Source organism: Crocuta crocuta, unplaced genomic scaffold (genome assembly GCF_008692635.1).
Source record: "Crocuta crocuta isolate KB4526 unplaced genomic scaffold, BGI_CrCroc_1.0 scaffold139, whole genome shotgun sequence".
NCBI classification, from domain to species: Eukaryota; Metazoa; Chordata; class Mammalia; order Carnivora; family Hyaenidae; genus Crocuta; species Crocuta crocuta.
The window spans coordinates 9,462,677-9,474,210 of NW_027533258.1; the positions used below are offsets into that span (position 1 = coordinate 9,462,677).

Consider the following 11,534-nt stretch of genomic DNA (forward strand, 5'->3'; position numbering starts at 1 on the left):
GGAGGGGGGGGGGGGGGGGGGGGGGGGGGGGAGGGCAAAGCCTGGCAACGGCAGAAAGTGCTTATCACCTGTAGGCTTGAAGAGACAAAGGATGGAAGGGCGCTATCAGCTGAGAGGTGCTCCGAGGGCACAATTACAGTGTCGAAGGAGAAAGGGCATAAACATTGGGTTCTCTCTCCTGTCAAGCCTCCATGCAAATTGTTTCTGCCTCTCATTAGCCAAAAATCTTGCCTGAAGCCTGAGGGCAAGGAAGCTGGAGAGCCGTCCCAGGGCAAACACGGCATCTGCTCCAATGGTCTTTTTAATGAGTCAAGTAACAGTTACAGATGTAGAAAATCTTGTTCCTCATGTCTCATTTATATCTGTCTGCTGTACGGGGGCCAAGAAGATAAGGCAAGTGAGGTTCCGGGAGTGCAAAACTTATGGAGGTACTTGGGGCACCTGGGGGGCTCAGATGGTTAAGCGTTCAACTTCGGCTCAGGTCATGATCTCATGGTTTGTGGGTTCGGGCAGCATCAGGCTCTGTGCTGACAGCTCAGAGCCTGGAGCCTGCTTCAGATTCTGTGTCTCCCTCTCTGACCCTTCCCTGATCACGCTGTCTCTCTCTCAGAAGTAAAAACATTAAAAATTTTTTTAAAAAATTAATGGAGGTACTTGAAAGGTTCACTCACCCTAATTCCAGCCATGCCCCAGGTATAATAGTTGCTACCTGTAAAGTTTCAGGCTATTGAAATGAGTTCCCTCAGGGCTCACTTCTGACAGAGGCCACGTGTTCATCTTTGACATCTGAGCACCTCTTGGTTTCTTTCCCTTCAGGCTCCATCCAGTATGTACCTTCTGGAACCTTCCAGGAGCCTTAGTATGCTCAGCTGTCTGTCTGGTCCTATTTATTTCACATTTTCTTGTTTGTTTGTTTGTTTGTTTAAGTAGGCTCCATGCCCAACGTGGGGTTTGAACCGACAACCCTGAGATGAAGAGTCCCCTCTACCAGCTGAACCAGCCAGGCACCTCTCCCTGACATTTGAGTAGCCCTGGTGTATTGTAAATTTTCAGCTTTCACCTCCACATAGTGACTTCCAGATTTATCCTTTGGGCTCTAATCCCTCTCCTGACTTTGGTTTTCATATATCCAGCTGCCCCTTGGACAAGAACAGAATGTTCAAAGTCACCAGGTCTGGAGGACAGCACCGCAACTCCTTCCTTGTGTGACAGACCAAGTGCTCTTCTCCATGCTTCCCTAACATCTTTCCCTCTCCCACCCGTTTCCTTAAAGATGCTTATTAAATCAAGCGTGATCTATTTCAGTGTCCTGGTATTCTCTTGTGCCTTTCTCATCTGGTTAATCTGCCACCAGATTAACCTGACATTCAAACCACACCAACGAAGGGAGGGTGGTGAGGGGGTAGATTCAGTACAGCTCTCTCTGATCACTGTAGCTTAAACTCAACACTCCCTCCTACGAACTATGGAAAGTAAGTCCCAGGATGTAGGGCACATCTTCATGGATTTCTTAAGTACAGGGAGGCTTCCAGAGTCCAGCAAATATTGAAAGCAAAAGGAACAATTAGGTTTGGGACTTCAGGCTTTGACAGATGTTCTAACAAGGGTGTTTTTTTTTGGGGGGGGGGATTTGTTGTTTTGGTGGGAAGGCAAGAAACATCTGATGTAATCATGGGGAATTTTAAAGATTCACTTTAAAATTTTTTTTAAATTTTTTTAAAAATTTATTTCTGAGAGAGAGAGACAGCATAAGCAGGGGAGGGTCAGAGAGAGAGGGAGACACAGAATCTGAAACAGGCTGCAGTCTCTGAGCTAGCCGTCAGCACAGAGCCTGATGCGGGGCTTGAACCCACAAACTGTAAGATCATGACCTGAGCTGAAGTCGGATGCTTAACCGACTGAGCCACCCAAGTGCCCCAAGATTCACTTTATACAGAACTTGGCACCCCATAGCTAGTTTATTCAATAAGAAATAGAGAGCTTGCATTGAATGTGCAGTTGAATTAGGGGATTCCATAATTTGTAGAATTAAAGTCTTTGTTCTGTTAAATGAGGACTAGAGCATTTTTATTGTCTACAATGTTTTTTCTTCTTCTATGTTTGTTTATTTTTGAGAGGGAGAGAGGCAGAGCACAAACAGGGAAGGGGCAGAGAGAGAGAGAGAGAGATACAGAATCCAAAACAGGATACAGGCTCTGAGCTGTCAGCACAGAGTCTGACATGGGGCTCGAACTCTGAGCTAAGAGATCATGACCTGAGCAGAAGTCGGATGCCTAACTGACTGAGCCACCCAGGAGCCCCTACAATGTTTTTACTCACAATATCATACTATCTTGTTCCAGAAACAGTTGGAAGCTGCTGCGAGTTTACAACATTAAATGCCCCTCTTTCACTTTCTCTTATTTTGTTTTTTTAAAAAAGTTTGAATTTTTAGTTGAAGTACAGTTAGCATGAGATACTATTATTAGTTTTAAGCAAACAACATAGTGATTCCACAATTCTATACATTATGAAATGCTCGCCACAAGTCAGCACAAAGCTATTACCATATTACTGACTATATTCCCTATGCTGTGACTCATCCCTGTGACTTATAACTGGAAGTTTGTACCCTTTGATCCCCTTTTTACCTTTTTCAAATATTCCCCAAACCTCCTCACTTTACCTTTGTAATCTCGTGTCTTCTCCTGCCACATTGGCTTCCTTGCTTTTCTTCTCACCAGAGTTCTGCTTGTTCCCCCCAACTCTTTTTCTTTAACCCCCATCATCTGAATCCTTCATCTCTTCCAATTCTTCACCATAAAGTCACCTTTTCAGTTAAGTCCTTCTACATATAAAAAGGACCCACTACCTCCTGCATTCCCTATATTCTCTTTCAAGAGCACCCATTTCTAATGGTCTACAGGATTCTTATCTTTGTTCACTGCTGTATCCCCAGAGCCTGGATCTGTGCCTGGTGCATAGGTGTTCACTCCCTGCCTACTAAGCCATGGAATGATTGGTTGCTTGAGTGAAGTAGAAAGAGCAAGAGGCTTTCATTAGTTGAGCCACAAATATTTACCCAGTTCATATACATATATATTTTAAAGTAAGATGGTTTAAAGTTTTATTTATTTAAGTAATCTCTACCCCGGGGGTGCCTGGATGGCTCTGTCCGTTAAGCATCTGACTCTTGGTTTCAGCACAGGTCATGATCTCACAGTTAGTGAGTTTGAGCCCCGCATTGGGCTCTGTGCTGACAGCATGGAGCCTGCTTGGGGTTCCCTCTCTCTCTGAAAAAATTAAAAAGTAATCTCTACCCCCACTGTGGGGCTCGAATTCAGGACCCAGAGATCAAGAAACACATGCTGGGGTGCCTGGGACTCTGGATTGCGGCACAGGTCACCATCTTTGGGTTCATGAGTTCGAACCCCACATCAGGCTCTGCTCAGAGCCTGCTGTGACTCTCTCCCCCTCCCCTGCTCTCTCTGTCTCAAAAATAAATTAACTTTTTAAAAGTCTCTGCCTCTCCGACTGAGCCAGACAGACGCCCCCAGCTCTTATTTAGCAACAAGCACTATTCAAGGCACCAGGATACACAGAGAAACAGAATAAATGGGATAAAGCTTCTAGGTACGGTATAGCGGGGAAACAATTACAGCATAGGTACAGTCTAGTTGGGGAAACAATTACAGCAGAGAGTCAAGGCCATCGCACAAGAATGAATGATGTGCTCAGACTGCACTAAGAAGGAGACAGCTCTCTCTGGTTGGCAAGATCAGGGAGAGATGGAAAGACGCTTAGGAAGTGACCAACCAGGCGGGCTGCGTCCGAGCACCTGCGCCGAAACCCGTTCCGGGGATGCCAGACAGGAAGTCACGGGCGAGCGGAGCTGGGGGGGCCCCCGAGCCGCTGCGGCTGCGCAGAGACCCCGGGAGCCGGAGCCGGAGCCGCGGCCGCGCCCACCGATGACGTCACGGAGCGCCCTGCCCGTGAGCCCTCGCGCGGCAGCCGTTCGCTGGCCGTCCCTGGGCGTAGCCTCGGGCGCATCATGGAGGCCGCCGCGGCTCCGGCTGCCGACTCCGTGAGTGCCGTTCTCCGCCCCTCGTCCCTTTTTCCTCGTGTGCCCGGGTCCTCCTCCTTCCCCTGCGCCCTCCACCTCGTTTCTTTGCCTCCCCGCCTTCGCCGGCCGCGCCCGGGCGGGGGGGCCCTACCGTCGCCCGTTCTGCGAATGTATTTGTTCGTTCCCGGGGCGCCAGCGGGGAGCCTTGGACACGCCTCCGCCCACCCTCCGGGCTTCCAGCCCGTGGCGAAGCCGGGGGGCGGACTCGGGCGCTCGGTGGGGCTGAGGGTTCCTGAGGGAAGCCCATGACGCAGCTGCAGTGCGAAGGGATAACGGCGATCGAGAAAAACGCCTGAGACCCGAGGCGCACGTAGGGGTTAGCCAGGCAGAAAAGCGCCGAAAGGGGGTTCACGGCGGAGGCAGAGACATGTTCAAAGGCAAGGGATCGAACAGGTATCTCTGAGAAACTCAGGTTCCGGTGGGCGGTGATGGAGGGGTGAGAGCTGACCGTCTTAGAAGTCTTGGCTGAGGAGCGACCCTACACTGGAGGGTAATCGGGAGTCAGTGAAGGGTTTTAAGCAGAAGAGCGATTGGATGGGATTGGGGTTTTCCCTTTCCTGAGGTAGCAGTGCGCGGAGTACCAGTTAGAAGGCTATGGTTGAAAAGCGGTGAGAGAGGATGGTGACCCCGACCATGGCAGGAATGTTGAGGTTCCAGACGGTAAAATAAATAAATAAATAAATAAGGAGGTAGAGTCAGTCTGAAAGATTTGGGTGTTGTGTAGGGAAAGGAAGGCATTAAAGGGGGTACTTGGAGTTTCAGGGTGGAATTATTTGGTTGAGGGTGCTACTTGCCTGTTAGTGGACTTTGGAAGAAGGGTGGGTGTTTTTTTTTTTAAATTTTTAAATTTATTTTTAACAGTGCTGGGATGTGTGGTGCCCGTAGGTTAGGGAGGTGCCTACCCAGGCAGATGGATATCACTAGAGCTTCAAGATAGATTCGCCTCTATGGATGGCTAGTCAAGACCTCACCGGCTGAGGTCATTGAGGGGAAGGTGTGTAGTGTTCTCAAACTTCAGGCTTTATCAGTACTGATCTGGGGAAGCTTATTTTATTTTATTTATTTTTTATTGTTTAAAAAATTTTTAATGTTTTATTTCTGAGAGAGAGAGCGAGAGAGCGTGAGCAGGTCAGAGAGAGAGGGAGACACGGAATCCGAAGCAGGCTCCAGGCTCTGAGCTGTCAGCACAGAGCCTGACGCGGGGCCTGAACCCACCAACTGTGAGATCATGACCTGAGCCAAAGTCGGACCCTTAACTGACTGAGCCACTCAGGTGCCCCTGGGGAAGCTTATTTTACGATATAGATTCCAGCATCCCCTGCTCTTGCCAAGATTCTGATTAAACAGATGAGATCCATGAATTCACATTTTTAATAAAAGTTAGGTGATTATGGGGCGCCTGGGTAGCTCAGTCCGTTAAAGCATCCAACGTCGGCTCAGGTCATGATCTGGCTGTTTGTGACTTCGAGCCCTGTGTCCGGCTCTGTGCTCATAGCTCAGAGCCTGGAGCCTGCTTCGGATTCTGTGTCTCCCTCTCTCTCTGCCCCTCCCGTGCTTGTGCTCTCTCTCAAAGATAAATAAAGATTTAAAAAGTTCTTTTAATTTTGCGTTCTTTTTATATATTTTTTGTAATTAAGTATATTTAAATTTAAATGAACATAGGGACACCTGGGTGGCGCAGTTAGGCGTCCGACTTCGGCTCAGGTCATGATCTTGCAGTTCGAGCCCTGCGTTGGGCTCTGTGCTAACAGCCAGCTCAGAACCTGGAGCCTGTTTCAGATTCTGTGTCTCCCTCTGTCTCTGACCCTCGTCTGCTCATGATGTCTTCCTCTCTCAGAAATAAATAAAACGTTAAAAAAGACCTTAAAAAAAATTTAAATGCATATATTACCATACGATACTGTCATATATTTTTTAATTTTTTTAATGTTTATTTATTTTTGAGAGAGAGCAAGCATGAGCAGGGGAAGGGCAGAGAGAGAGAAAGAGAGGGAAACACAGAATCCAAAGCTGCCTTCAGGCTCCCGTCTGTGAGCACAGAGCCCGATGCAGGGCTTGAACTCTCACATCTCAAAATCATGATCTGAGCCAAAATCAGACACTGGACTGAGCCACCAGGTGTCCCTGAAAGGATTTTTTCAAGGGTGATTTTTAGGACCAGACCCCACATAAGATGGGATACCACAGTATTGAACCGGGTGATCATGGCTCTTAGAAGTAGGTGCAGGGTGGGGCGCCTGGGTGGGTCAGTTGGTTAAGCGTCCTGCTTCAGCTCAGGTCATCATCTCATGGGTCGAGGGTTCGAGCCCCACGTCGGGCTCTGTGCTGACAGCTAGCTCAGAGCCTGGAACCTGTTTCAGATTCTGTGTCTCCCTCCCTCTGTGACCCTCCCCTGCTCACGCTGCCTCTCTCTCTCTCAGAAATAAATAGAACGTTAAAAAAAAAAGTAGGTTCAGGGTACTGCGGTAGCCCCAGGAAGGGAGCAGAATTCTACCTGGGATGGTGCCAAAGCCGGTGGGGGGTGGGGGGTCATAGAGCAGTGCATACCATTTGCACACTGTCAGGATTGGTATGGGTTTGTTAGAGAGGCGAGGCCACCTGCGTGGCTCCAGTGCTCACATCGGGCACGGTACTCACAAGAGAAAGAGGTCAGGCCTGAAGTGTGGCTGGATGATGTCACACCTAAGGTTTCCTCTAATGTCTCAACTCTGGCTTGTCATCTCTATTTACGTGTCCTCCTAATTTCTCTTTTCATTCCTTTATTCCCCAAATTTCGTTGGTGCGCAGGTTGGTTAGGAAGACGTTTTAACTAGATTCACTTTCCTCAGGAGCAAGCCTGGCTTGAGGCTGCCCGGACCTTTGTGCAAGAGACTGTGTGTCCAGCTGGCACGGAGCCCGATGCCCAGTTGACTCAGTTGGTGATTGACTGTGTGAAGACCATCTGGGGGTCCCAGGGAAAGAACCAGGGTTTTCCCCTGCCCCTCAGCTACAGGTAAGGGGAGGCGGGCTCCAGGAGGAACATAAACTGGGACTGAAAAAGAACTCCCTATGTGGAGAGGCTGATATTCTTTCATTTGTGTATTAGGAAACTAAGATGCAGAGAATTAAGATGTCAGCGAGTGCAGATAGTTGGGTTTAAGACTGGAGTTTAAAGTCTTCTGAAGGTGTATCGTGTTTGTTTTTTACAACACTTCTGTTTCTTAAACTGTTGAAAGCAGTGTGAATAAAGCACCATGAGGAAAGGGTTCCGTGGCTAAGTGAGTTTAAGAGACCTTGAATATGATGTGACAACCCTCTTTAAGAGAGTCACACGGCTTATTAACATATTAAAGGCTCTGAAAATCCTGTGAAAAGAAACCCAGTTCCCCTCTTACAGAAGGAACAGATATCTCAAATATGGAGTGTATTATTTCTGAATTTATATATGTGCATATACATTTTTTTACATCTGTTTTATTTTATTCTATTTTTTTTTTTAAAAGACACATTTATTCAGCGTCATGATCAGACTATTACATTTAGCAATCAACAGCATGGGTGCAAAAAAAAAAAATCTACATTAAAACCCTTTGTTGGAANTTTTTACATCTGTTTTAGAGAGAGAGTCAGCTCATGTGCAGGGTAGGGGCAGAGAGGGAGACAGAGGATCTGAAGCTGGCTCCCAGCTGTCAGCACAGAGCCCAGTGTGGGGCTTGAACCTATGAACTGTGAGATCATGACCTGAGCTGAAGTCAGACGCTCAATCAGCTGAGCCACCCAGGCGCCCCTCTTTATGTTTTCATTGTACGTGCATCTGTCCCTAAGCAATATACTGTAAGGTTTTCATATTTTTGCCTTTATGTAAATGGCACCGTACCTTATGTATCCTCTGCAGTTTGCTTTTTTTTTTTTTTTTTTTTTTAATGCTTTATTTCTGAGAGAGAGAGAGACAGCGTGAGCAGGGGAGGGTCAGAGAGAGAGGGAGACACAGAATCCGAAGCAGGCTCCAGGCTCTGAGCCATCAGCACAGAGCCTAAACATGGGGCTCGAACCTGTGAACCGAGAGGTCACGTCCTGAGCTGAAGTCATATGGACTTCGCCACCCAAGTGCCCCTTGTTTTTAATTTGAGAGAGAGAGCGTGAGAGAGCGTTCATGTGCCAGGTGGTGAGAGGAGTAGAGGGAGGGAGAGAGAATCCTAAGCACACTCCACACTCAGCGTGGAACCTGACTCAGGGCTGGACCCCACAACCCCAGCATCATGACCTGAGCTGAAATAAAAAATCCAAAGCCCAACTGACTGAGCCACCCAGGCATTCCAGCCCTTGGGGCTTTTGCCCTTGAATCAAACTCCTCTCTTAGTCGGTATTTTCCACTGACCTTTCCTTGGGATCTTGGGGGATTTGTCGGGGTTAAGGATAATTTCCTAGGCTTGGATATGGCTTTGCAAGACGTCTGCTCCCTTCCGTCTGCAGCTTTGTGTCCGTACAGGACCTCAAGACCCACCAGAACCTCCCATGCTGCAGCCACCTGTCCTGGAGCAGTAGTACCTACCAGGCTTGGGCACAAGAGGCTGGACCAAGTGGGAGTCCCCTACCCCGGGAGCGGCTGTTGCTCTTAGGGACACTAACAGACCTATCAGGGGACTTGGAGCAAGAGTGCAGGAAAGGAGACCTCTATGTGAAAGATAACACTGGTGTCCTGGTCTGTGAGGTGAGTACGAAGGTGAAGGTCAGTTGCTTCAGATCCTAACAAGAACGGTGTCTAGGGAGCGAGGCAATGATGTCTCTAAGGGAAGAAAGGTGGAGAAGGTGGATGGGACGCTGGGGTCCTGGCTAACCCGCGCTTTTGGTCTTTTCTAGCTCATAGATCTGGACCTGTCTTGGCTGGGCCACCTCTGTCTGTTCCCCAGTTGGAGCTACCTCCCCCCTCCCAGGTGGTCTTCAGGGGAAGGACACTTAGAGCTCTTGAGTGCTCCAGTGCCAGTGCTCCCCTTGACCGGCAGCCCCGGCTCCCTCAGCCCTCTCTCTGTTCTCTACCCAGAGACCGCGTCCCGCCTGCTCAGGCACAGGTAGACAGTCCTTCCCTGGCGGGAGAGGACCGAGCGCCGTGCAGCTGGGAGGAGGGAGGCCAGGGAGAAAGGTTCTGGGAGCAAGACAGGTGGAATGTTCCACATCAGGGGGCGAGGGTTGCTTCTCTGGGTATCAAGAGTGGGAGTCTTCAAGGGAAGTTTGCCTCATCTAAGGTCGGGAAGAGCTTGAAGGGAGTCTTTAGAATGAATGACCGCTTTGGACTAGAGAAATTGTAAATTACTACAAGGTTACCTACAGCGGAAGGGAAGGCATCTATAGGGAAAAAGGAAGGAAAGAGGACTTTTCCCGGTCTTCTTTCTTCCTTCTTCAGAGGCAAGCTCCGAGGCGTGCAGCCAAACCTGGCTGGGAAGCTGGTCCGCTTGAGCGCTCTGGTGAGGAGTCAGAAGAAAGCTCACTTCGTCCTGTCTCTTGGCGGGTCCTCGCCAGCTGGCAGCCTCGTGTCTGTGGTCGTGCAGGTGAGGACGGGCGTCAGTTCGGGGCTGGGGAGGTGCCGTGGGGCTGTCAGAGCTCTTTGTGGGAGACAGGACAGTAGGGAAGAAGGCCAGGGAGGGGCATGGTTTTCTGGAACAGAGCTGTCGCAGGAGGAGTCCAGGGAGCACCATTCCTCCACCCAGGAAGCAGGGGGCAGGCTTTCCTGCTGTGCGGGTCGTTTGAGTGGACAACTCCTGTACTGCATGTGACTCCTTCAGACCTGCAGAGTCACTGTTTCTTCCCAGCATCAGCAGGGTGACCGAGAAAATGATACAAATTACCACCAGTAAGACATCGAGTATGTGCGCTGTTTTTTTTAAGAGAGAGAGACCGAGCATGAGTGAGGAAGAAGGGCAGAGGGGGAGAGAGAGAAAAAGAATCTTAAGCAGGTTCCATACTCAGCACAGAGCCCAACATGGGGCTTGATCCCACAATCCTGGGATCATGACCTGAGCTGAATCAAGAGTCGGACGCTCAACCGACCTAGCCACGCAGGCGCCCCAAGTATGTGCGCTTCATAAAGTTTTTGCAACGTGCGCTGTTGTCAAAATTTGATACTGTCTTACGACTCACATAATTATCTGAATAACGTTTCAAAAGCATTTGAAACAGGTGCCTGGGTGGCTCAGTTGGTTGAGCGTCTGACTTCGGCTCAGGTCATGATCTCCCAGTTTGTGGGTTCGAGCCCCGCGTCGGGCTCTGTGCTGACAGCTAAGAGCCTGGAGCCTGCTTCGGATTCCGTGTCTCCCTCTCTCTCTGCCCCTCCCCTGCTCACACTGTCTCTCTCTGTTTCAAAAATAAATAAATGTTAAAAAAAATCAAAAGGATTCAGAACAATTGAAGGCTAAAAAGACTCTCTCACACATATCAGGAAAGGCAGCTTTGAAAATTGGCGCTGGCAGAATTCTTGTGTCCGTGTGTGTCAAGAGTGTGAGTGGCAGTTATTTGCGTGTTAAAGGAACCTGCGAAGTCTAGAACCCGAACCGCTTAGAGGCCACCTAAGTGTCTGGGCTTGTTTTTCCTCCTGGGTTATGGCAGAGCTTCCATATTTTCCTCACATTAGACTGTTTCACGTGCCCTGGAGACCACGGGAAACGCCGTTCAGGGCGGAGTTGGCCTGAACGGGGCAGGAGCGATCTTGCTGTGTTCATAGGCTGCGGAGGAGACATGTTGGAGACATACTCTCACCCTAGATGACCCAGGGAATCTCTTCTGGGATGGAGGAGCTGAGATCATCTCTTGGAAATGAAGGACTGGACTCTGAAAAGAGGAGAAGAGGTTCAGGGTACCTGCCGTTGTTAGATAGCTGGGGACAGGAGGCCGCTCGGCACTGGGCCGGCGTGGGTCTGACTTCCTCAAGTGGGGCTTTTGTCTTAGAAGAGGAGTCGAGGGAGCAGCCGTGCTGATGTGCCTGGTAGGCTCGGGGCGAAGGGCGGCAAGCAGGGCAGGGCTCGGGGGTCCGCCTTCAGACCCTGGCGCTCTCGCAGAGGAAGGAAGCGCGCGGTGTCTGAGCCAAGGCGGAGGGGTTGCGAACTGGCGCTCCTAGCGAGGTGGGAGGAAGTCTCCCGAGCGGAGGGCAGCGAGTGGGGAGCAGAAGTGCCCATCCGTGTAGTCAAACCCCCTTCGCCACTTGTCTGCACACGCGGGAAGCGTAAGTGAGGTCGTAGCAGTACCTTGCGACGAGGTGTGACGTCCAAGGTCTGCTCGGTGGCCTCCCCAGGTTGCAGGGTAGAGGTGGGTCTGGGAGTGGAGCACAGCAGACTGGGGGTTCGGGTGTCCGAGTCGGCAGTGTGCTCCGAAGCCCCTGCGAAGGGCTGTGTGTTCTCTCGGCCCTAGAAGGTTGTTGCACTTGGGAACGTTCTTCTCTCCACCTCCCCCGCCCCCCCACCCC

General features: G+C 50.0%; 1 protein-coding gene and 1 long non-coding RNA gene across 3 annotated transcripts in view; both read left to right on the plus strand.

Annotated features, from left to right (window-relative positions):
• Nucleotides 1-53: 53 nt before the first annotated feature.
• On the plus strand, nucleotides 54-1,299 carry LOC144217265 (uncharacterized). The gene is made up of 2 exons (XR_013330863.1): nucleotides 54-393; nucleotides 1,134-1,299. It is a non-coding gene; the product is annotated as an uncharacterized LOC144217265 (long non-coding RNA).
• Nucleotides 1,300-3,996: 2,697 nt separating this feature from the next.
• The window catches only part of CTC1 (CST telomere replication complex component 1), a 15,775-nt gene continuing 8,237 nt past the window's right edge, over nucleotides 3,997-11,534 (plus strand). For both annotated transcript variants that reach the window (XR_013330832.1, XM_077746541.1), the window contains exons 1-5: nucleotides 3,997-4,063; nucleotides 6,931-7,094; nucleotides 8,555-8,792; nucleotides 8,942-9,150; nucleotides 9,483-9,627. Coding sequence is in view for 1 of the 2 variants with exons in the window: in XM_077746541.1 (XP_077602667.1) it covers nucleotides 4,031-4,063; nucleotides 6,931-7,094; nucleotides 8,555-8,792; nucleotides 8,942-9,150; nucleotides 9,483-9,627 (789 nt within the window). In the remaining variant the exon portion in view is untranslated. The remainder of the gene's footprint in view (nucleotides 4,064-6,930; nucleotides 7,095-8,554; nucleotides 8,793-8,941; nucleotides 9,151-9,482; nucleotides 9,628-11,534) is intronic.